Here is a 24,865-nt window from a genome sequence, read left to right on the forward strand (position 1 = left end):
GAAGAGCCTGCCAACACTCAAATTAGTAACAGTCCCTCTTCTGGGAAACTTCCCTCCAACGGGCAAATCGTTGATGACTTCTTAAAGCCTCTGGAAGACTCAAGCTAGACATCTGTTTCTGGAGGGGATACCATGAATATGTTAGGAGAGAGCACCCAGGGCTGGTAATTCTTAGGGATGAGATCCCAAGTAGGTGCCTATGTTCCTGGAGGAGGGACAGGGTGAAGGGGCATCTTTAGACCTGGAGTAGCCAGCAGATGGCTGGAATCATGGTGGAGCTGGACACAGAGTGACATGTGGAGCACTTGACCGGGCTGAAAGTTCTGAAAGTTTCCAGAAACAAACAACCCTAGCACATCCCAGTGGGTCAAGGGCGGTGGGGGAGCCCCCAAGATTGGAAGAAAAGCCTGCTGGGGCTTGCAATAGGACTTACCTTGGGATAAGAACACAGAGCTGTCCTCTTCTGGTCAGCTGTGGGAAAGCCTGCTGTGTACCATACTTTTATTGAAGTTTCCTACCCACGTGGCTCTCCATGATTGGTGCCCAGATAGGACTGGGGTTAATCTCCCAGGTATACATTGGTCTTGTTGGGCGTAGGTAAGATAAGTGATTTACCACAGAAAATAGCGGAAGAATGCACCCCTCGATAAACCAGTGAAGCTGGTGCCATATTTATTACCAGAAACCAAACACTAATCAGAAGGGAGCTTAACACCCAAAGGGAAGTGAGAGAAATCAAACAGGCACTGTTTGCACAATAGATTTCCAATTGTACCTTGTGTTCTTAGCTAATCTTAGAACACTTCTGCTTCTGTCTGGATGCCACTCCACTTGGGGCTAGTTAGAGGAAGGGAATAAATAAGGAAGGGGGGGATGGGTGTTTTCCTATTTTTGGCCCATAGACTCTACCCACCTTCAGATACTCAGTGTTGAGGAGTATGGGAAGGGCCAGTTTGGTGATGCTGAATCATGGAATAATACCAAAGGACAGACCAAATAAGTGTCAGAATCACCTCTCCTCCAATCCCTCCTAATATGTGGGCTACCCTAGAGATTGGAAGGTATGGAACGGAGAGGAAGCCATAGATCTTGGACTTGGAAATGTCAGGCTTGGACCTGGCTTCTATGGCATGGTATTGTGGCATTAATAAGGGAATCGAAGCTTTTGCAGAACAAGTTGTCATTGCTGTTCTGTGTTTCTCTGGGACTCCTGAAGGAGCCAAGGCTACTGAAGGCAGGGAGCACAGGCGTCCTGGCATTGGTAACACTTTCCAGCAAAACCCCAACCTGGGCAAAGAAAAGGTACTACAAGCCACCTTCTCTACTCCTAGTGCATTTGGAGACAAATCCCCTAAATGTGGAACTTAAAACCACCACAAATACAGGATTCCAAAATTCACCTGGGCCCACAAAACAATCAGTTCCTCCTTCCCTCTTCCAACTTCTCCATTCCAGTCTGAACCATGTGGTTAGAGCTACCCTGCTAAGGCCATGTCTTCAGGCATTTTTTTCTGGCCCCTTGTCAGTACATTTTTTTGCTACTTCCTCCAGACACTCTGCATCTCCCTGACTCCCCTGTGCCACTGTCTTCTTGATTAGGATATTCTTGTTCTGTCATTATCCTCTTCCTTCAGATGTCCTCAATAGATCCCATTTTTCTCATCACTCCGTAAACTCTCACTGGAAGGTGCCAAGTTATCTCCTGGTTTCTAGTACCATTGACAGGCTGGTGAGTTTCAGATCTGTATCTCCATTCCGGACCACTCCCTTGAACATTGGATCCATCCACCCAGCTGCCTGCTGGACTTTTCTCCTTGGGCTGAGATGCTTGAGGCACTTTTAACTCAGCAGGTTCAAATCTGAACTCATCCATTCTCGAAATCTCTCCCTTTTCATTACATCGTCTGTCTTAATCCATGGCACCGCTATGCACCTGGTCACCCAAGCTGGAAACCTGGCTCCTTCCTTTCTCCCTCAGTCTCACATTCCCGGTAATTACCACAACTTGTCAGTTTTCAAGTATTTCTTGAATTTGTCTTTCCTTCTTTAGCCCCATTTCACCAACCCTAATTCAGGCTACCGTCATCTTATGAGGGTGATTTTTAACAGGTGCCTAGTGGGTCTCCTTGCTTTCACTCTTTTTCCCCCTTTGATTCTGTTACCTCTCCTTCAGCCAGATGCCATAGCATCACCTCTCAGCATTATCCCCCACTCCTGTCACTTCATGCTTCCTGGGATCTGACCCCTGGCCACAGCTCCTACCTCACCTACAGCTTCTCCCCCACACATTCTATGCTCCAGCCAATCTGTGGCTCTCTGAACTCTTCCCCACCTCCCGACCTTTGCATGTGTTATTCCCTCTGCCCAGATCATACTGTGTCTGGCCTCCTACCACATATTTAGGTCCACCTCTCCCAGGAAGACTTTCCTGAACACCACAGGCTTGCTGGTGCATCTTTTTTCTGCTCCTGTGCCTCTCTGGGCTGATTCCAATCCCACTCAATTACCTACTAATTTATCTGTCTCCCTCTGAAGGCTGTTAAGTTCTTTGTGGACAGGGATCTTGTCTGCAGTTCTAACCAACACCTAGTAAGTACTTGTTGAGTAAACAAATGGAAAAAAAAATAACATATGCATCAGAGCCTCTCCTGTGAGTAATGCCTCAAAATTTATGGCTGTCCAAGTCTTAGTGAAACCTTGCTAGGAAGACAAGATCCTGCCTTAGGGCCTTTGCACTTGCCTGTAATGTTCTTCTTCAGATAACCCCCTGGTTTGTTCTCGTACTTCTCTCAGCTTCTGCTTATCAGAGAGACTTCCCTGACCATCCTATATAAAATAACACCCCATAGCTCTATTCTCTTCCTTGTTTTTTTTCCCCAAAGTGCTTGTCCCCACCTGACATTTCACATATTCTTTAAATGTATCCCCTGCTTTTAAACCTGAGCTCTGGGCGCCTGGGTGGCTCAGTTGGTTAAGTGACTGCCTTCGGCTCAGGTCATGATCCTGGAGTCCTGGGATCGAGTCCCGCATCGGGCTCCTTGCTCAGCAGGGAGTCTGCTTCTCCCTCTGACCCTCTTCCCTCTCGTGCTCTCTATCTCTCATTCTCTCTCTCTCAAGTAAATAAATAAAATCTTTAAAAAAAAATAAAAAAATAAACCTGAGCTCTTTACCATCAAGGTCTCTGTTTTGATTACTTGCTTTTTCCATAGTGCCTGTAAAAGTGCCCGGCATTGAATTTATGTTTAAAATATCTATTGAATATTGAGCTGAATACCTAAAGGATAAAAAAACAAGAAAGTAAAGAAAAAGGAAAGAAAGGAAAAGAAAAGAAAAGTAACAGAGGGACAAAGGGATTGATTCTGGTGTTTTCTTTTCCCTGGCTCTTGCCTTTAGCCCCTGTTTTTATTTTTCTTCATGTTCTGTTGTACCTGGGTCAAAGTGAATATGCACACAATCCAGCCAGGCTCCACTGACCACAGATTGACCATAGACAGGGCTGGGCTCAGCACCGAAGTCCTCCTACATAAAGCTCTTCTATAAAGGCAACAGGTATGGGGATTCCGTGCATGTCTGTGTGTCTGCCTGTGAGGTCCTTTAACTCCAGGTACGCGTCCCCATAGCCCGTTTGCTGATACACACGTGTGGTTTTCCCTGAGGTCAGAAGGCTCTACTAATGCAACAGGGTCTTGGTCTGTCCTGGAAAGCCGCAGCTGGAGTCCTGGGAGGCAGCTGGTATCAGGGCAGACATTTCCCATCAGCATTGGCTTCTGCTGGCCTTGACAAGGAAGTCCCTTAGAATATCTGGATCTCTTGGGCCCAGCAGCCTCTTGGCTTCTGATTGTGCCTTCAGTGAGCCTCCTGGAAGCCCCCTCATGAAGCAGCCCTGCCCAATGTGGGTAGTGGGTCTGCTCTCCACTGCTGCTGTGGCTCTATACACAGGCCTACATCTTCTGGATGGAGAAGGACAAGTGCCCTGGAGGGAGGAGGTCCCTAGGATGGGTCAGTACATCACCTCTAAAGACTGTGAGACTTCTGAAGACAGGGACTGTGTCTGTCTTATTCACTAGTGTCTCCCCAGCACCTGTCATGGTACCTGGCACATACTAGGTGCTCACGTAAATGTTTCTGCAAAGCTGAATGGACCCTGTGAAAGCATCATTATTATCCCCATTATACAGCAGCAGCGGCCCCCAGTTACACCGTCCATGTCTGCCATTTCTCCCACGCCTGCCACATTGTAATCACCATTCAAGTTCTCCCTTTCCTGCCAGACTGTAAGCTCCAGGAGGGGAGGGGCTGTGTGGGGCTCATCCCCTGCTGTATCCCCAGCAGCTAGCACAGGGCTGGCACATAGGAGGTGCTTGGCAAATATTTCTTGAATAAATGGATCGATGGATGAATGAATGAATGAATGGATAGATGAAGCTCAGAGATATCATGTATTTCATTTGACTACACAGCAGAACCAGCTGAAGCCAGTCTCTCCAACCAGGGTGTGAACTCCATGAGTGCAGGGATGCAGTCTGGTTTTTCTCACCACAGGATCCTCAGCACTCTGACCAGTTCCTGTATATAGTAGGTGCTCGATAAATACTTGCTGAATGAATGAATGACTTCAAAGACTGAGCTTTTAAAATTATTATTATTTTGCCACATTCTTTAAGGAGACATGGGACCTTATGTGCAGACACGTCACAAGTCCCATTTTGAGAGAAGGCAGAATTTAAAGATACAGGATATTTTGCGACAGTGAGGATTAAAGGGGGGAAAAGGGGAGCAGGTTAACTGAAGTATGAGCTCCCTTTTCTGTGGCTGGAGCACTAAGCTGCATCATTCCCAGCCAGCAGGAAATGAAGCCACAGAGCACAGGGTTTCCAGCTGTCGATCACTGAGACATCAGGGTCAATGTGGCCCACAGAAGCAGAGGTAGCCAGACCTTCAGGAACCCTGCAAAGAAAGCAATTATAGGGCTGCTGCTAGCACTGATGTGCCTGTGTGCAGAACTAACATAAGATGCCACCTTTAGACTGACCAATTAGGAAAGGACACCCTCTCTGGGCTGATCAGTTAGAAAAGGGAAACTTTCTCTCTATCTGCCCTGAAAACCAATTAGAACAAGGTGCCACTCGGGGTGGAAAAATAGAAAAAGGTGCCCTCCCAGGTGGACCAGATTGAAGAAGACAGCCTTTCTTCTGGCACTAGGATTGGTAGCCCCTCAAAAGGACACTCACATACAGTGCCCAACTTACTCAACCATCCTTGGTGACCTTGGGATATTCACAGAGGACAAGCCTCTTGTCCTTGTCAATATCTGGAATCTTTAGCTCCAAGCTCACTGATACAGAGTTGGCCTAGCTCAGGTAAAACACTATGTTGGTATAACAGCTCTTTCAGATCTAGATGCCAGGAGCCAAGAAGGGCAACATGAATTCACTTTTCATCCAGATTTTCAGACAAGTCTGTGTCTGTGAAAATCAAAGGCCATAAAATGCCACCTGTCCCTAGCCTTTGTGGTCAGAGAGGCAGAGAAACAGGGTTTCTTGTTTGTCTGTGATGTTTATCCCGGAACTAAGCCTGGTCCTTGGCATGTAGTAGCACTCAACATATATTTGTCACCTGTTGAGTGAGTCCTAAAAAAGGTGTTAGAGATGAATCACAAAGCTTCAGGAAGTGCACAAGGTACAGACCTAGTGTACGCATGTCTACTGGGTATAAGTTTGTATAAGTATGTGTATGTCTGTCCCTGCAAATATGCATGCGTGCAACTCCAGCTATCTGTGCATCTGTGTGTGCAAATATGAGCATATGCATGTGACCTGGTGTGTGTGTATGTGTGCAAACATGTTTGGATGATACACATTCTGTGTCTGGGCACACCTGTGTCTGTGTGCACATATGCACTACTGTGGGACAGCACAGGTGTATGTGCATATGTACAGCCCCAGAACCAGGAGTTTCTACAGACACAGTCACCTCTTCAGAGCTCAGGCCAAGCAGGCCAGGCACTCCAGCACATTCTGGGCCCATATATAAAAGCCCCAGAGAAAGGTTCTAGTGCGGGTCCCCCTGGAAAGAGGACCTGAACTTACCCAGGCTGCTGGAAGCAGCCCTTGAGACTACTGCTTGGACATCTGTAAAGGGAAAGAGAAGGATCAGTGCAAGGGGAGGGCATGCAGATGGCAAGAAGCCGGAGACATATCCCTTCAGTTTGCTCTTCTCTTTGCAGCTAGAGTGGTCTTTTTGAAACCCGGGTCCGATCATGTCACTTCCCTGCTTTGGACCCTTCAGGAGTTCCCCGCTATCTTCAGGAGAAAGGCCCCAAACCTTAGCAACAACTGTATGTCCCCCCATGGTCTGGGCCCACCTGCATCAGCTCATCCCATACCATTCTCCTCCTCTTTCCAGCCTGCCTGGCCTTTTCTCAGTTCTTCTAGCAGGCTGCGCTACCCACCCCCTCACCCCTGCCACCACAGGCCCTTTGCCCATGCTGTACCCTCTGCCTGGGATTCTCTTCCCCTCACCCCCTTTCCCTGACCCCTCTTGGTTAATCTCTCCTCAGTCTGAATAATGACTGCTCCACTGGCCTATAAGCTACATGTGAACCGGGTCTGTGTCTGCTTTTGCTCACCACAAGATCCCCAAACACTAGCACAGGGCCTAGCACACAGGGGGTACAAAAACAAATTTGCGCAATGGAATGAATGAATGACTGGGAACTGGTAAAAGGAAGGCAGCTTATAGTCCACCTTGCCCCATAGAATCCACTTGTTCAGGTTCTTCAGAACCCAATAAGTTCCACGTGCCAGGTTCTGTCATCCCTTATCATCTCCAGAGAATATTCCCCACCAGAGACATGGAGGAGGGAGTGGCTCTCTTACTTTTCCGTGTTATGGGACCCAGGTTCAGGACGTGGGTTTGATCTATGCTGCCCCCACCTCGGAATCTGGTCCCGGAGCAGGTCTGCAGGAAGAGGGCAACAAAGAAAGCCTTCCATGAGGGAGACTGAATGTGGTTCTGCCATGGGGAGTGGGCTGCACTCCTCATAGGACCTCCTCCTGCCTCAGGTTGGGGCTTGAGGATGGTCAAGGCAGGAGTTGTCAGGAGATCTGTATACTTGGGCTCATGCCCCACCTCTACCTTTCGTTAGGTTTATGATCTTAGAAAAGTTACTTGAGTTCTCTGAGCTGCTCTCCCCATAAAAAGGGAGCTAATAAAATGCCTCCCCTTTAGTTACTGCAAAGAATTAAAAAGTTAATACAGATAAGGTGCACCTGGTGCTTTAAAATGTCAGCTTCTGTTACCAGAACACAAGCTTGCAGATAAGCCAGAGCATTTGCCAGCCTGTCACATTGCACCGATTCTGCCTGATTTCCTAACAGCTTAGGTCTCCTACCATGCTCTGCCCACCCCATCTTACTGCTCATTCTATTCCTGGACTAAAAGAGAAACACAGCAGAAGTGTTTGTTTTCTTTTAGACCTTGTGGCCAAATGTCTTTGGCTATGGGAGATGGGCAAGGGGGAGATCATGGCAGGCAGCCTGAGGGAGGAGAGGCAACTCACAGGTTTGCATTTTTCAGTAGAGGTGTCGCACAGATACACTTCACAGTGCAGGTAGACCAGGTCGTAGTTCCCGGCAAAACGGAACATCTGGACAGAAAATCGGCCCTGAGGGGACTCCCCGTTCTCCACCACCTGGATGGTTGAGTCCTTAGTGCGTGGACATCTGGGAAGGTTAAGTCATATTACATGGTTGGTTAAGCAGGCACTCTGGAGCCAAACTTCCTGGGTTCAAATCTCGCTCCACCACCTATTAGCTATGTGTCCTTGAGCAACTTAATCTCTCTGTGCCCCAGTTTCCCCATCTATATACAGGAAATACTATTTGTAACCCATATCATAAGATAGCTGGGAAGATTAAATGAGTTAACTTTTCCAAGAGCATGCTTCATATATGACACACAGTAGATGCTACATATCCTAATGCATATATATAATGCTGAAATAAAAATGTCATCAGCACAGGGTTGAAACTATGCTATAAAGTCAGCACCGCTGATTTCCCAGGAAATGACATTCAGGATCATTAGCTGCCATTTGTTGGCTATCTCCTATATGCCTGGTTCTGATGATAACAGTGGACACTTCTAAGTCCTGAGGGGCAGTGACCAAAAGGGAGTGTGTGTGTGTGTGTGTGTGTGTGTGTGTGTGTGTGTGTGTATGTGCACCCATCAGTATACATACACAATTGCACCAAAACTCAAAATTGCATATGCAGAGACTCATGTGTGTGCTGGGCTGGATCAGGATACAAGGGCAGGCGAATTGGTCATTTTCTCCGCTCTTTTACATAAGATTTGCTCAAAATTGATTTAGGAGAGGGGACGGAATGCTGACTGCACAGAGGAGGAACTGAGAAGGGAACTCCCTGCTTTGTGCAGACAATTCAGATCTGTTTGTAAAAGTGCCCACAATAAAAGCTCTGAGGTTCAGGGGACCCACCCCCTGAAAGCTCCACGCACGCAACCTGAGCAGGGCATCCAAGTGTCCCCTCCAGCCCCTTGCTGTCTCCTCAGCTGGCTCTTCCTTATACATCCTGGGATGTTCACCACCCCTCTTGGACTGGTGCTCCCCAACCCAGCTCCCACACACACCCAGACAGAAAAACACAGGCACACTCAGCATTTCTTCCTGCTGCTTTTCCAAAACTTTCCAAGTGTCCCACGACATACATGCTCAATGTTTTCACTAGGAAAAAAAAAGTTTACAAATCCCTACACAGTAGGTATTATTTATGCCAATTTCACATATGAGAACATGAATATTTGGAGAGATGAGATGAATTGTGTCTCCAGACTAAGAAATAGCAAAGCCAAGATATGGACTCAAATCTCCATGATGCTCCGATCTCCATCAATGCCCCTTTCCAAACTTGCTTTTTTGGCCTTACCTAGAAACCACCTTCGTGTATGTTTTCCTGTGTTTCCCAGCATCTGTATTGTTATAATTTACTTGCTGTTTGCATTAAATATACATATATTTTTATTGGAATACATCTGTTTTTTAAAAGAATCTTTAGATCCTGACCACAAATAGCAAGCCAACATCACTTGCCATAAGCACAACATGACCATTTACAGATAAATACAAAGTAAAACAGTGCTATTAAATCTTAGTTATACAAAGTAAAACAGTGCTATTAAATCTTAGTTCGCTCCTGTCACAGCAGAAGGCCCTAAAACAGACTTCTTTCTGTTGCAAAGGGGATTAGCAATAACAGAGAGGTATAAGTGTCAGATGAGCACCCAACTGATACTTTTCCCTTGATGTAACCAGGCAGATTCTAAGAACCGAAACAGGAATAGGTCAGTTCCTTTGGGGGATGCTTTTTCTGACTATGCTATTAAATAGCATATGCCCCTCCCCTTTCCCTGCTTTGGGTTTTTCCTATAGCCCCCTTACTACTGACATGCTACAGATTTCTCTTGTTTAATTATTGGTCCCCCCTCTTAGAATATCAGCTGTATGAAGGCAGAGAGTTTTGTCCCTTCTATTCACTGTGCTATGCACAGAGCCTGGCACACAGTAAGCTTCCAAAGACATCTATTCTGATTTGAATGACAACGTGGATTACTTCCTCACAGTGTGGTCCACGGTTCTCCAGTGCCACCTGTGTCCCCCCTTTTACAACTGGTCCTTGGTTAACTGTATCTCCAGCTCACTCCTCCCAGCCAAGTGCCATCTTGCTTCCTACCCTGGGTGAGTGCACCTTTCAATCCTAACCTTTTCTTGAGTCCTGGACACTTCCAACCTTCTGGTGAAGCCCGTGCCTCCCTCTTCAAAAATAATGTTTTAAGTGCATAAAGTACCTAAGATTATAAAGGAAACCAGTTCAACTGAAGCATAGTTCTTAAAATATTAGAGCATTTGATATATGCATTATATATTTACGTATCTATTATATATAAACACATTTATTTACAAGGATGTATATTTGATAATACATTAAATAATAATTTCTAGTAGAAACTCTAATACTCTAGTAACTAAAAAGTACTGACGTGTAAATGTTTTCATGTGTCCTGCTAATACTGTGGTTTGTTGCCTATGTTCATAATGGATGGTAATGCTAAATTTCAACTAGACATTGTGAATATAAAGATGTACTTTCCCCCAAATCCAAATCCAAAGGCTGCCCCCTCCTGCCCCAGAATTCCATCTACGGGCCTTACCTGTCCTGGATGATGAAATACTTCAAGGGGTCTGTGGCGTTGCCACTGGGTGTGGCATAGCAGTTGGTCATCAGCAGTGCAAACCGGGACAGGTCACCCCCATCCAGCACAGTGCCCACATAGAGAAAGGCCTCTGTGGCCAGGGTCACAGAGGAGCCTTCGTAGGGCTGTGTGTAGGCAGGGCTCTGGAAGAGTGCCATCCGCACGGTGAACATGCCTGTCCCTCCCACACTGATGTTTAGGACGCTACAGGGGGAGAGGAGCTGATGAGAAAACCAGAGCTGAGAACAGCAACAGATGGGCCACCCCTTCTAGTCTGCAGTCCCAGGCCATCCCTGGGATGGCTCTCTGCGTGTTTATTTAGCAGGAGGACTGGATGGCTCTCTGCGTGTTTATTTAGCAGGAGGACTGGAACCCACCAACCACTGCAATGGCTGCCAACTGTGATGAGCAGACATGGGTCACCTCAGGATCTTGTTGAAATGCAGGTTCTGGTTTGGTAGGTTCAGGTGGGGCTCAAGGTTCTGCATTTTAACAAGCTCCCATGTGATGCTGATGCTGCTGATCCACAGACCACATTTTTTGTAACCTGCCCATCTCCTTCACTTGGGGGCCCTTGCCTTCAAGGAGTCCAATAAACAAATTCTCAAGGGAGTCACCTACATTCCTTCTTTGGTCTTAACCTGGAGCAGTTAAAAGGGATGACTATGAGTCCTACAGGCCTAGGTCAGAGTTCTGGGTCCTCCTACAGCAGAAGATAGGAGTTTTGTAAATGGGTTATTTCTAACCACATTGAAAACAGCTACACTGATGAGACTTCGCAGAATGAGCCAATAAAGGACACTGTGAGACTGATAACGCTAGGAAATAAGGCACATGATAAAAACTCAGTAATGTAGAAGTCCATTTTGTAGGTGAGAACTGGGTTATTGGTTTGGACTCAGATTTGGACTAGGGCAAGATTTCCAGCTCAAACCAGAGAGACATCTCCATATAGATGTGTTGCTCCTTGAAGTCTGTCAGGCCTGAGACACGGCCACAGTGCTCCAGGGCACCGCTTGGCCAGGTGGTTCTCCAGCCAAAGGCAGACAATGAACCACCTTCTTCCCCGAAGTCAGCCATGCACCCTCATCAGTGCCTAGTGCCCTTCCCTGAGTCAGGTTGGCCCAAAGAACATGTAGCCATGGATGAGCTTCATAATGAAGGTCATGGTAGAGTGGGGGCTCTGGGCATGATGGCCTAGGTTTGAATCCCAGCTCTGCCACTTACTAGACTCTAACTTTGGACAGGTTACTCAGTCTTCTCTGAGCCTCAATTTCCACATCTGTATAATGGGAACACTACTACTAATAGTAATATTTACACCTCTTAAGGTACTCTAAGATTTCAGTGAGAGGTTTCCTGTAGAGCAGTTAACACAATGCCTGACGTACAGTCAGCTCTTGATAAGTGCTTGTTATACTTACAACTGCAATTTTTTCCAACATCACATTCGCATCATTGGCCTGTGATTCATCCTACTCAGAGATTTTCAATTTTATTTAGCAACAGGATCCTTTTACTACTTTTTTTAATAATAAAATCTCATGTGACACCCAATATGGGTGGAACTTCTCTGGTTCACCCTGTAGGCATCCCCAAACGTATTTCCTTAAAGACCCTCAAACTCTAAGAGGCATTACTTATAAACCCCTCTTTTTTTTTTTTATCAAATTCCTATTTGATTCTTCCTTCCAGAGAAGGAAGGAAACTAAGGTCCAAATATGGCATATGATTTATAGATCATATAAACAGTAGGTCTGGACCAAGAGCCCTCCCTCCTTCCATCTGGTCCAACCACCCTGCCCCTCTAATAAGCCAGAGGCCCTAATATTTAATTCACACATGCCAAGCACTGTTGTGCTTCTAAGAAAGGCAGTATGAGTACTGCTAAATCCATTTCACAGATGAGAAGATTGACACCCAGAGTGGGGCTGTCAATTTCCAAAGCCATCTGATTAGTATGTGACAGAGCCTGGATTTGAATCTGGGTTCCTTCCTTCCAGGCTGGGCTCCGCCATTGGAAAATACTGCCTCCCAGCTGCCCCACCCAGCAACATATGGATGGCAGTTAACAGGGAAGCTGAGGGCCTGGTGGTTAAGAGGTTGTGCGGGTAGAGATGGCCAGGCGCGCTGGGGACCCTCTCTGGCCGCACCTGACCATTGGCTGCATGGAGGTCTTCAAGCTGACTTTCATGTCCAGGGGGTAGGAACACGCAAAGTTGATTTTGATGTTGCGGTCACGGATGATGATCTCATCTGCCAGGTAGAGGGTGTTGCTATACGTGGCATGGGTTTCATTCCTCTGTATTGGGGGGTGGGAGTGGGAGAAAGGGGCATGAGAATCTGAGTGGGACTCAAAGCCAAAGGGGTTTCTCTGGCCACCTGTGAGCTGCCCTCCCAGCTGTCATAATCAAAAGTTATAAGGACAGCAACCATTTATGAACTAGGCCCTGAGCTAAACACTCCTCCTGCATGACTGCATTAGCCTCTTCAATGACCCTAAGAGGCAGGGCTACTAATCTCCCTGCCCCATGATGAGGAGATGGGGGTTCATAGAAGCTGAGTAACTCTTGAGTAACTTGCCCACAGTATGTGGGATCTAATAAGCCTGGGCTCTTCAAATTAGGCCACGCTTCTTCTCAAACACTAAAAACACTAAAAACCACGTCCAGACTCATTATTAATGCTGGAATTTCAAATGCTGTGCTAAGCAAATAACAATTTCTTTCCTCCTTTCTTTTGTCTTCTTTCCTTTTCTTTCTGGGGGATGAGGGAGTTGGAGGAGCAGTATTCCACTCAAATATTGACCTCTGGGTCCCTTTTGAGGAGGTTTCTGGAGGTGAGGTCCTGGTTCTCTGAACAGTGGTGATGCAGACCTTGCCTCTGAGGACCACCCAAGACAGGCAGACCTGCTTCTGAGCCCAGTGCTGATACCTCCTGGCTGAGAAGAATCACTGTCCTATCTGGGCCCTTCTGTTCCCATCTGTAAAATGGGGCACTGTCACCATGGATCATTCTCTTTATTTAAAGCTAACATTTATTGAGCACTTACACTGTGCCTGCCAGTGTCTCAATCACTTCACACACATTAACTCATTTAATCCTCTTAACAACCCTGTGAAGTAGGTACTAGTATCATTATTCTATTTTACAGTTGAGGAAACTGAGGCACAGTCAGGCTCATATGACTAGGAAGTGGTAAAGCTGGGGCTTGAACCAGGCAGTGCTCCAACCCTGTCCCACACTGGCCAGGACATACCATCATCACTGTTCCACAGGGGCCACCCCTGGCTGGGGTCACCACAGATATCCAGTCCCGGTCGCCCCTCTCACGGAAGCCTGAGCACTGGCTGTCACGCAGGTACATGAAAACCTTCTCAAAGCCCAGGCTCTTCAGCTGGCACTTGCTCAGGGACACCTTGATGTCATTGGCTCCACACTCCAGCCTGCGCTCCAGGAGGGAGAGATCTGAAATGGGCAGGGAAGGCAGGATTGGAAACCTGGGACCACAATTCAGCATCCAGCACATCCCCAGAGCCCGGGCCCAGTTGTCAGGCTGGCCACCAGCCGGGGGCACTCAGATTTAGCCCCTGTCTCATCTTGCTGTGGTCTCCTCTCTCATAGGGACGGAGACACAAGACTGGATTCCCAGCATCATTGGATGGATCCACATGGCCAACCATCAGCTCCATGTTACCCTAAGTGTGGACTGTATGCAAAAAACAATATTATTTTCAGGTCATTCACTGCCCCCGCCCCCAGCATTAAATACACTGAGTCTCAGTAAAACAAAACAACAAACAAACACAATAATCGCAGTATCTTTCCATCCTTTCTATATTAAAGAGATAGTCCACACTAGCTACTAATGTTTTTAATGCTATATACTTGCTAATTTCCCTTTTAAAACAACGGAGTGCAGACATCAGGCTAAGTGTTTGGGGCACACAGTGACATCCAGCTGGATTTTTTTTTAACTTTTTAAAATTGAAGTATTACACAGCTGCCGGAATTTAATAATTTTCTTTCATTGTATTCATTTTTACTGTTACCTTCTATCTAAGGTAAGAGTTACTTGCCACAGATAGATGCAGCAGTGGCCTTAAGTATCCCAAGTTTATTTAAAAGAAGAAGGATTCAACCAATTTAAAGAAGAACAAGTTAATAATAAAAACCACAGTCCAGGTAGTACTTGGATAAAACGAAATTGTAAAATTGGTACTAAAATCATGACTGAAGTTTGGGAAATACTATCCTGCTTCAGTCATTGTACATATGGGGAAACTGAGGCTTGGAGACCCACAGAGCCCTGCTCAGGATCCTCTGCTGATCAGAGGAGGGCCCAGCCCTAGAAACCGCAGGCTGGTCACCAGTCCTGTGTTCTTGAGCTGCAGAAATCCGGCTTAGGCAGCCTTTGGCCAACAAGTGGTAGCCACCTGTACTGTGGTGTGGGAGCCTCAGGAGGAAGGCTGGGGGTAAGGAGGTTCCTCAAGCTCTGGGAGCTTTGGGGTCAACTAAAGGGAGCCCAGGAGCCCAGAGAGCTTCTCCTGGTTTTAACAGATATTACTGGACCCACTTTTCACTCAGATGGGATGATATGCATCCCTGCATCATCCCCATATGTCCCCAACTCACACATAGGAATGTGTGCCTCCCCCAGTTGCTGACATTTCTCAACACATTGCCCTCCTCCTACTGGTCTCACCAGTGATGTTGAAGTCCTGTTTGCACTGGCAGCTCCATGTGCCATCATCCGATTTGCAGTCCTCGTCTGTACTGCACTCCTCACATGTCCCCAACACGGAGCTGGGGTCTGCAGGATCACAGACACTGTCAGTCAACAGGGCTGCTCCCCGGTCTCCCGTGGGGCCCACCCAGGTCTGGAGTGGGAGGTAGGGGGAGACGCCCACTCACCTGTGCAATAGGCCAGATAGCACTCGGGGGGCGCGCTTAGGTTGTAGACATAGTAGCCACCAGCACAGGCCTTCACCTGGACAGGCGTGTGCCACAGGCAGCAGTGGCCACTCCAGTGTGCGCAGGCTGTGCGGCTCACTATGCCCTCATCACTGGACGGGTGCGTGCCGTTGAGCCACATGGGCGCGGCCGTGTTGCAGTGCAGGACCGGCACGCAGGTCTCCGCCAGGCGCACACCGCCTGGCCCCATGAAGCGGTACCAGCCGCTCAGGCCCACGTCGCAGGTGTAACCCACCCCATGCTCGGTGCTGCGCCAGTACTCATCCAGGATGCGGTACTCCTGGCACGGGTCCGCGCACACCAGCGCGTCGCCCTCGGGCACGCAGTCCAATCCCGGCCCACAGGAGCCTGGGGAGCACTCGCAGTGTTGCCCGTCCCCCAGGTAGCCCTCGGGACAGACACACGAGTAATTGCCCTTGCTATTGACACAGGTGGCCAGGGCGTGGCAGTGGCTGAGCCCGGGCTCGGCGCACTCATCCATGTCGGTGCAGCCCAGCCCGGGCGTCAGTCGGAAGCCGTCAGGGCAGGTGCACAAGTAGGAGCCCGGCATGTTCACGCAGCTGCTGTCCTCAGAGCAGTTGTGGGCCCCAGGGATGACACATTCATCCAGATCCACGCACACAAGGCCATTGCCAGTGAAACCCACCTGGCAGGAGCATGTTGTGACAGCCCCGTCCTCCATGCAGGTGGCATTGCTGTGACATTCAGAGCAGTTCCCTGTGGATAGAAGAGTCCGGCCTCAGAGTGGGGGCAGCTGGGCCAGTGGTCACTCAGAGAGTCCTCCTGCATCCCTTAGGGTACCATGTTCTTTAAGACTTGGTCCCTGGATGACTCCCTCCCAAACAACTAAACAAAACTCCCCTGATGCTTCCACTGTGCATTCTTCTCTGTTAAGCATTGCTTTCAAAGTATGTCTTCTTTTAAAATATCCACATTTCCACATCCAGAGGAATAATACAGAGTTCTTGACACTTTGGTAGGATTTAGGTGACCCTGTCACCCCTTCCCCACCTTTGAACATTTAATGCCTTTTGCTCAGATCTTCCCTGCCTCCCCTCTGAAGACTTCCCCAACTCTCCCTGACAGGGCAGTCGCACTTTGTGTGACATCCTCCATAGCAATAAACACAGTAAAGATAACGAGCTGTATGCTTTTCACTCATTATCTCATTGAATCATCGCCAATGGCCCTGTGGGATCGCTTTTGTATTTACCCTTATTTTAAAGATAAGCAAACTGAGGTTCAGAGGGTTTAAGCCACTTGCTCTGTTGGTAAGCAGCAGAGCCAGGACAGAAACCTAGGTGGCAGGACCACAGAGTATATGCTCTTAACCTCTTAACCATGACACTGAAATGGCATTTACTGTGCCCCAAAGTACTCCAGCTCAGGGGAGACGCCCAGCTCAGGGGAGATGCCCAACTCCCTTCCCCAGGGAGAAGCTGAAAGCTAGATGAGGATAATGCAAGACCCAATGGAATGACCTCTTAAGAGTGCAGGGGGAGGTGTTTGGGAGCCACTGTGGTGTGTTAGACCTTGACCTTCCAGTAAATTGCCAGGGGATCTTAGTGGTAGTCTAGACTCTTGCCTCCAATGTGTGATCCAAGGACCACAGCATCAGTATTACCTGAGAGCTTGTCAGAAATGCAGAATTTCAGGCCCTATGCAGGGCCTACTGAATCAGAATCTGCACTTTAGCAAAACTCCCATCTGAATCCTGTATACATTAAAGTATAAAAAATGGATTTAGAGGGGCGCCTGGGTGGCTCAGTCGTTAAACGTCTGCCTTCGGCTCAGGTCGTGATCCCAGGGTCCTGGGATCGAGCCCCGCATCGGGATCCCTACTCGGCGGGAAGCCTGCTTCTCCCTCTCCCACTCCCCCTGCTTGTGTTCCCTCTCTTGCTGTATCCCTCTCTCTGTCAAATAAATAAATAAAATCTTAAAAAAAAACAGATTTAGAATAAATCAAATTCTAAGCATGATAGGAGAGGAAGCCAGACCTCCTCTGTTAACAGCAGCATCGTTCCCTGCACACACAAACACACACACACACAACGCCCCCACTTACTTGCTTCCAAGGTGTCAGTGGATGCAGCTATGATGACCCAAGAGGTTACCATGACTACCATCCACACCGAGGTCAGAGAGGAAAGCTGCCCCATTCTTTCTGCTCTTCACAGCTTCTTCTGGTCTGGGGAGAACCTGCCCAAAGGCAAAGACAGGTTGAGCCCTTGGGATTTCCTCCCTGTCTGTGATGCCTGGAGTCCTGTGGAGCAGAGATGGATGGGATAAATGCATGATCTAACTCACTTCCCCACAGTTGGGAAGAGTGCTTTAGTCCTGTGCTGCACGACTCCAGAAGATGCCATTTATATGAACTACAAGAAGTGTACAGTGTGGTGGCCCTTGCTTTGGTGGTTTTCCCATCTGTGACCCCACCCATCCTCCCACCCCCATATTAGCCTCTGCTCCCCCAGTCTCAATGAATCTGGAAGAACTGAGTCTCATTTGGAACAGGAAGCAGCAAGATGGGGTAGTGTGTTCTGGACTCCTCATCTTACTGGAGGCAGCTTTAGGTTTTCACAGCCACTCCTGATCCCCTGATGGGATACTTTCAACTTGCCCAGATCCATTTATCCTTCAACAAACATCTACTGAGTAGCTAGCATGTGCCAAACAGGGAGTTACACACCGAGGCAGGCCATGAATGGGACAGGCAAGACCCCTGACTTCATGCAACCCATATATTGTAAAGAAGTTTCTTCAGATAAGCAACTCCAGAGATGATTAACCTTCACAGTGGATTTTGGTGTTTCCAGAGCAGTCACTTATTATTTCACTCAATTGGTGAAATAATCCTGGGTGGGTATTACTATTGCCTCAATTTTTACAGCAGAAAACTAGGGTAGTAAGTGGTGGTTAAATGTGTGGCACCTGGAGCCTGCCACCAGGACCCAAATCCCTGTTTTACTAATCACTGACAGTGTAACACTGGGCAAGGTATTTCAACTCGCTAATAATTAGTTTCCTCATCTATGAAATATGGATCCTTGCTTTCACAAACTGAGTGCCTATGATGTGCCAGGCTCAGTTTGAAGTCCCTGTGATCAGAGAACTTGTGTTCTGGAGCTGTGTTTTCCAAGCCTTTGTGATCACGATCTGCTATAAGGAAAATACTTCTTGCCATAACCTGGTGTAGTTGCTTGTGTATGTGCATGGGTACACACATGCACACAAAATATAAATTTTATAAAAATCTTAGTATTGTATGCATTGCTTGCTGAAATAGTATCTAACATTTAATTAGAAGAAAATTTTGGATATAATCCACAAACGATTTCATGATCTACTAATGGGTCGTGAAAACACTGTGGCAGATGATAACTGACTGCATATTGTCATGGGGATTAACTAAGATGATATGAGCAAAGCAGGGCCTGGCACATAGCAAATGCTGTTGTTCACTGCTATATCCCCAGTGCCTAGTACATAGTAGGCACTTTGCTAATATTTGTTGAATGAGTGAAGAAATAGTAGTCATTGTTATTAGTAAAGCACAGCCTCGAAGGGAGGGAGATTGACCAACTGAAGATAATGAAGCCAATAGTCAGCAGAGGAATGACCCAATCTAGGTCTGACCCAGGTGTCCAATCTCTTCATTTCCTTCCCCCCTCTCCCAGAGTGGGAATTAGCAGAGAACTAGGTGGGGGGGGGGAAGTGGCTAGGAGAGGAGAGAGCCATAGATAGCCTTACCTGAAGCCACAGAGGTAGAATTAGTCCATTTCCAAGTGTGTGCCTCCTATATATACATCTGCCCCTGGCTGGCAGTCTTTCCTCCAATTATTCTCTGGTTCTGTTTCTTGAGATTGTTTTCTTAAGGGTGGAATATTTTCCCCTGTGGGCACAGTGTTTTCTTTTCCTAGGCTGTCAGATTGTTGTTGTTCTTTTTCCTAATATGTGGACGCCCCAAATGACTGACATTGGGGGTCAAACTTGTGCCCGCAAATATAAGGCCTCTGTTTTGCACCTTTTGATATAAAGAGATTCCTTAGTTAGAAATTAACCGGAAAAGCAGTGCCAAGGTACTAGGCATTTTCTTGGTCAATGAGAGGGACAAGGTGGACCCAAGGAGCCAGGCAGAGGCCAGTATCTGAAGCCAGCCTGCGCTGGGGCAAAAGGGGGTTTTTATTGCCCTCATTAGGACATGCACCTGTGGCCATTTGGGTTTCCTGCCCTGAGTAGGGCACTCTGCTGAAGCACACTCCATCCTCATGGGCTCAGCAGGCTCCTCTATGGTCCGGACATGAGCAGGAGAGGAGGTGAAAATGGTTGAAAGTCAAAGCCTGAAGATAATTGAGACATCACCAGACGAGACCCACTCTGTGAAACAAAGAATCTGAGTTCCCATGAGGATAGGCTCCCTTGGGAGGTGGGTAACTTTGTGACTGAGTAGACTGACTTTTGAGTCCATCCGCCTGGCTCCTGATCAGCCGTTTATTGTGTGCCAGAGGACTCATTTCTTTAATAATCTTCCTGAGGTCATTTTCGTTGTCTGTAAAAGGAAAGTACCCATCTCTTCGAGTTGTTATGGTGGTTAAAGGAGAAGATGCAAGAACAGAGGTGATGTAATGATTCTACCCATGGAAGTCACTGTCAGTGCTGCTTTGCTGATGTACAGTCACAGGGGTCAAAATGGCAGAGACTGGGCTCAATGCCACGGCTCCTGACCGATTCCCATGTAGATGGGAATCCAGTCTAAGAGTCAGTCCCACTGAGAAAAATTGAATGTGTGTAAACTTGGGCTGAGCAGGAAATAGAACAATGACCCATTGCATTTACTTTTTCAGGATCTTTCTCATCTTGTCTCATTTAGTGGTAGGGTAACCATCAGCACTATGCAGTCATCTCAGGATAATTTTGTAGGAGTGAAATTTCTGGGTCAAAGAGGTGGTACAGTTTTAAGAATTTTGATACCTCTTCCCAAACAGCACCCCCAGAGAGAGATTTTTTTTTTAAATAAACTAGTTTAGGGGCGCCTGGGTATCTCAGTCAGTTAAGTATCTGACTTCAGCTCAGGCCGTGATCTTGGGGTCCTGAGATGGAGCTCCGTGTTGGGCTCCCTGCTCAGCGGGGAGTCTGCTTCTCCCTCTCCTTCTGCCCCTCCCCCCACTCGTGCTCGCTCTCTCTCTCTCTCTCTCTCAAATAATAAATAAAATCTTTAAAAAAATAAACTAGTTTATAATCCCATAGTACCAATCCTGAGCATTGTACACTTTCCTTCATCTTTGTCAAAAAAAGAAGTGAGAAATCTCATTGCTTACTTTTGTAATTCTTCAGTGAAAAGGGAAATCATTATCTCTTTGTGTGTGTTACTTATTCTTCTTTCCTGAATTGGCTGTGTCCTTTCTTTCTTTCTTTTTTTTTCCCCTACTGCTTAAGAAGAAAATAAAAGTTCTTAATATTCTTTTTCTCCAATTTTGGATGGTGAATATCATTTCTGGTTGGTGCATATGAGGCCCTGTCTAAACCTGAGTTCGGATGTCCTTAAAGGATTAAAATGGAGGCTCCGGGTGGCTCCTGGAGTTGTCTGGGCAAAGGCCACAGGCAAGAATATGGGGCATTTGTGTTATAGTTTATTCATAAGTCTAATAACCACATTTTTCCAGTTTCTGTACTTGATGCTTGTACATCTTGGGGCTTTGCTTACCCTGGAGGGATTGCCCCTCCCAGGCTAACTAATTCCTAGAGATTGCCAACGGCTGGGTAGAGATCTGCCTTTTACATGCAAACTGACCACCCAGAGGCTCCCCCCCGCCCCACCAGCCCTCCTTTGCTGGGGGCTCTCACACTCAGGGCCACTATTCCCCTGCCTTCATCACCCCAGGGCCAGGCACCAGACAACCGGGACCAGTCCCTCATCCCAAGACCTGCTGAAATTATTTAAACTATCCAGTCCTCAACCTGCTTCCCTGCCTCTCCTGTTCCTTCCCATGGGAACCACAAGAAAGGCTCTTGCTCATGTTTCCCCTCTCCCTTGGCCTCCTGACTGACCCTGGTACTTCTTCGTGTGCCCCCTCCTCTTGGGATCCGGGAATCTAATCAACTATGTTTTCAATGGCATTCGTCTTCTCATCTGTTAGCCTTGTCATATAATAATAACAAAACTTACATTTTAAAACAATAAGCATCACCTGCCCTCAACACAGCTGGAGCATCCTGTGGTGTTCCTCTAGTTGGTTGTTTTTCCACTCTTTCTTCAAAATTCCTACCGTCTCCCAGCCCTACACATTTAATGACATCATGGCATTCTCAGTGGAGTCACTAAGCATTGCCTCCCTCAACTTCTCCATCTTCCTGTCTCTGGATTCATCTTCCACTTCTCCTCTCCCATGATGGAAGCAGCATCCTTCTTCCTGGACTGATAACCTTTTTTCCTCATCTCCACCTACCCCTTCCTCCCATAACTTCCTCTTCTCATAAGCACTTGGAGTATTCTCATCTGCTAGTCCCTTTCTTTCTTTCTTTCTTTCTTTCTTTCTTTCTTTCTTTCTTTCTTTCTTTCTTTCTTTTCTTTCTTTCTTTCTTTCTTTCTTTCTTTCTTTCTTTCTTTCTTTCTTTCTTTCTTTCTTTTCTTTCTTTCTTTCTTTCTTTCTTTCCTTTCTTTCTTTCTTTCTTTCTTTCTTTTCTTTCTTTCTTTCTTTCTTTCTTTCTTTCTCTTTCTTTCTTTCTTTCTTTTTCTTTCTTTCTTTCCTTCTTTCCTTTCTTTTTCTTTTCTTTTCTTTTTTCTTTTTCTTTTCTTTTCTTTCCTCTAGTCCCTTCTGTAGAAAGCTTCCTTTGACCCCATACGCCCTCCAGCCACCATCCTGTTTTCCATCCTTTCATAGCCGAACTTCACAAAAGATTTATCTGCACACTTTCCACTCACATTCATGCTGGTAAGCTTCCTGAACTGCCAGCTCCGTTGACGTTGCTCATCAGGATCACCAAAGACATCCACGTTGCCAAATTCAATCGCTGTTTTTTTTTTCTTTAACTTACTTCCAGAAAAGTAGCCAAAAAATATTTGTTTCTGAACAAACCTTATTCAGTTTATCAGAAGTTCCCATCTTCTTGGAATGCTCGTCCCCTCTTAACTTTTAAACATGGGTAAGAAACTTGATCTTAATAATCTTGACAGTTGTCACTTACTGAGTGCCTCCCTTGGGTCAGAGACTAGGTCGAATGCTTTTACATTTATTGTCTCAGACAATGAGCCACAACACATGTTACCAAGAAGATTGTAGTTCAGAAATATTGAGTTGCTTCCGTGAGATTACCCAGCTAGCACGTGGTAAATCCATACCATAGCCCTTATCTTATCCAGATTTACTTCTATGATGCCTTGCACTCCTTGGGGTAAAAATCATTCCGTGCTCAGCCATGAGGGATAAGTGGTTTCAGGTCTTTTTTTGAGGGAGTGAAGCTAAGGTGTGGAGAAATTTGCTCAACAGAATAGAAAGGCTTTTTGTGAGAGTACTGTGTGTTGGGGCGGGGGGGATAAAAAATGAGCCAAGGGAGATGACTCTCCCAACAGAAGGGTCATCATTGGCCTTACTTACCTATAACTGCTTATCCCAACCTGATCCCCCACTTCCTGAGGCCCCAGATACATATGGGGGACCTGCAGGTAGCACATGCATTCTCTGGCTGGTGGCCTGACTGGGACTCCGTTCCGCATGATTTATTCTTAGTCCCCATGAACCCCTCCTTTGACTAGCAGCCACATAGCCTGAAGGCTGAGGCAGGTGAGCCTCACACCATGTCCTGAATACTAACACCTGCCCCTGTTGGGGCAGTCTGGCTCAGGTGAGTTCCAGGGCCCCAGGCTGTTCCCTGCTTCATCTGGATGTGGACAGGCCAGGTTTAGGGGGGGAAGAGGGAGGCCCAGGAGCTGGGTCAGGAGGCCTGAAGGAGTAAAAACAGCCTTTCTCTTACATGACAGGTGGAAAGTAGAAAGGCCCAGACAGTTTGTAGAGACCTTGGTCTATAAAATAATAGGCCCCTCTTTTCCCAAGAGGAGCCCTATTATCACTTGGCCAAAATGATTATCACAAATCAGCAGCATGAAATCTGTGGTCAGCTGAATGATGACTTCCCAGTACGTCTATGTCCTAATCCTCAGCAGCTGTGAATGGTACCTGACATGACAAAAGAGACCTTGCAGTAGGATTTAAGTTCAGGATCGTGATGTAAGGTTGTCTGGGCAGGCCCGTGGGCTACGGAATGCAGGCAGTCTCCAGAAGCTAGAAAAGGCAAGTCAAGGGATTCTTCCAGAGGGGACCAACCCTGATGATACCTTGACTTTAGCTCAGTGAAAATGACTTCTGATTTCTGGCCTTCAGAGCTGTAAGAAAGCTGGTACTTCTTCGAGCCACTAAATTTGTGGCAATTTGTCAGTGCAATAATAGGAAACTAACACAGAATCTAATTTGTGTCTCCAGGCAACACTGTCAGCACCTCCCCCTTTTGGGATGACAGTGAAATCATGTATCTCAGAGATGGGGTGCTGCCTGATATGAAATTTCATTTTCTGTGGATACTTACTGAGCATCTAGTGTGTCTAAGCAGTGTTCTAGGCATTGGAAATACAGTGGAACAAAATAGATATATCTGCTCTCCAGGGACTTACCCACCAGTGGGGGAAGCAAGCAGTATATTAGTGCACAGCAAAATAAGATGCTTTCAAATATTGGTATCTAGGAAGGCCTCTTTGAGGTGGTGACATTTGAACTGAGGTTTGAAGGATGAAAAATACATCTGCATGAAGATCTGTGGGAGTGTATTACGTGTGCATTTAGGCAGAAGTAACCACCATGAGGAGAGAGAGCACTTGAACTGTTCAAAGAATAGACAGGAAGCATGGCTGGAGCCTAGAAAATGAGAGGGAGAGAGGAAAAAGCAGAAGAGATCTGTGGGGCCAGAAGTTTCCAGGCCTTGAAGGCATGGTAAAACAGACTGGATCTTATTCTAAAAGCGATAAAGATTCCATTATAGAGTTAAAACAGGTGGTGTTGCAAGCCTTCAAGACTATGGCTTTTTAAAAGATCATTTCAGCAACTTTATGGAATATGGATGGGGGTTGGGCAGGGAGGTACAGAATGGCAGTAGAAGCACACAATTTGGGAGACTTCCAGGCCTGAGAATGGTGGGAGGAGGTGGAAGGAAGTGGCTGGAGTCACGCGGAGATAAGTGGGGCGTGTCACTGGATGGAAGGGAGTGGAGTCAGTGCAAGTGGGTGGAGTCACACCAATTGGTGCAGTTACTTTTATGGTAGTAAACGAAGGGACTTGAGCATTATGCTACATGTTGCTGCTTAAGAGAGTGGGTCATTTACTGAGATATAGAAGACTGGGGACATGTTTGGGGCTGGATCTCTTTCTTACTGTGTCAAAATGCAGCATAAATAAATCAGTCCCCACCCTGGGGACTCCAACCTAGTGGAGATGGTGTGCGCATAGTGGTTAAATGCAGTCTCTGGGGTGAGAGTGCCTAGGATCATATCTTAAGGGCTTCCTAACTTGTGTGATCTTGACTAGTTGCTTAACCTCTCTTTGCCTCAGTTTCCCCATATGTGAAATGGGGG

The 24,865-nt window shown here is 46.9% G+C and overlaps 1 protein-coding gene across 3 annotated transcripts; it reads right to left on the reverse strand.

The window, feature by feature from the left end:
* Nucleotides 1-4,885: 4,885 nt before the first annotated feature.
* On the reverse strand, nucleotides 4,886-20,078 carry UMOD (uromodulin). Of its 3 annotated transcripts, XM_088017015.1 has the most exons (12): nucleotides 17,312-17,405; nucleotides 15,187-15,963; nucleotides 14,978-15,085; nucleotides 13,532-13,740; nucleotides 12,411-12,574; nucleotides 11,265-11,376; nucleotides 10,561-10,574; nucleotides 10,231-10,476; nucleotides 7,562-7,724; nucleotides 6,879-6,960; nucleotides 6,090-6,131; nucleotides 4,886-4,947 (listed from the first exon to the last, which is right to left on the reverse strand). In XM_088017015.1, the coding sequence occupies exons 1-12, from the start codon at nucleotides 17,403-17,405 to the stop codon at nucleotides 4,886-4,888; spliced, it is 2,073 nt and encodes a 690-aa protein (XP_087873141.1). The 3 variants fall into 3 exon arrangements, with proteins under 3 accessions (XP_087873141.1, XP_087873142.1, XP_027947478.1); XM_088017016.1 differs by lacking the exons at nucleotides 10,561-10,574; nucleotides 11,265-11,376 and adding an exon at nucleotides 20,070-20,078 and having other exon boundaries at nucleotides 12,426-12,574; nucleotides 17,312-17,396; XM_028091677.2 differs by lacking the exons at nucleotides 10,561-10,574; nucleotides 11,265-11,376 and having other exon boundaries at nucleotides 12,426-12,574.
* Nucleotides 20,079-24,865: the final 4,787 nt, after the last annotated feature.

Source organism: Eumetopias jubatus, unplaced genomic scaffold (genome assembly GCF_037043125.1).
Source record: "Eumetopias jubatus isolate StellerSeaLion01/CBP00866 unplaced genomic scaffold, mEumJub1_p1.0 scaffold_12, whole genome shotgun sequence".
In the NCBI taxonomy this organism is placed as follows: domain Eukaryota; kingdom Metazoa; phylum Chordata; class Mammalia; order Carnivora; family Otariidae; genus Eumetopias; species Eumetopias jubatus.

Coding starts and splice junctions, on each gene's coding strand:
- UMOD (XM_088017015.1), bottom strand. CDS start 17,405: ATGGGGCAGCTTTCCTCTCTGACCTCGGTGTGGATGGTAGTCATGGTA. Junction 15,964..17,311: donor CACTGACACCTTGGAAGCAA/GTAAGTGGGGGC, acceptor TTCTATCCACAG/GGAACTGCTCTGAATGTCAC. Junction 6,961..7,561: donor CTACTGAAAAATGCAAACCT/GTGAGTTGCCTC, acceptor CTCTTCCTGCAG/ACCTGCTCCGGGACCAGATT.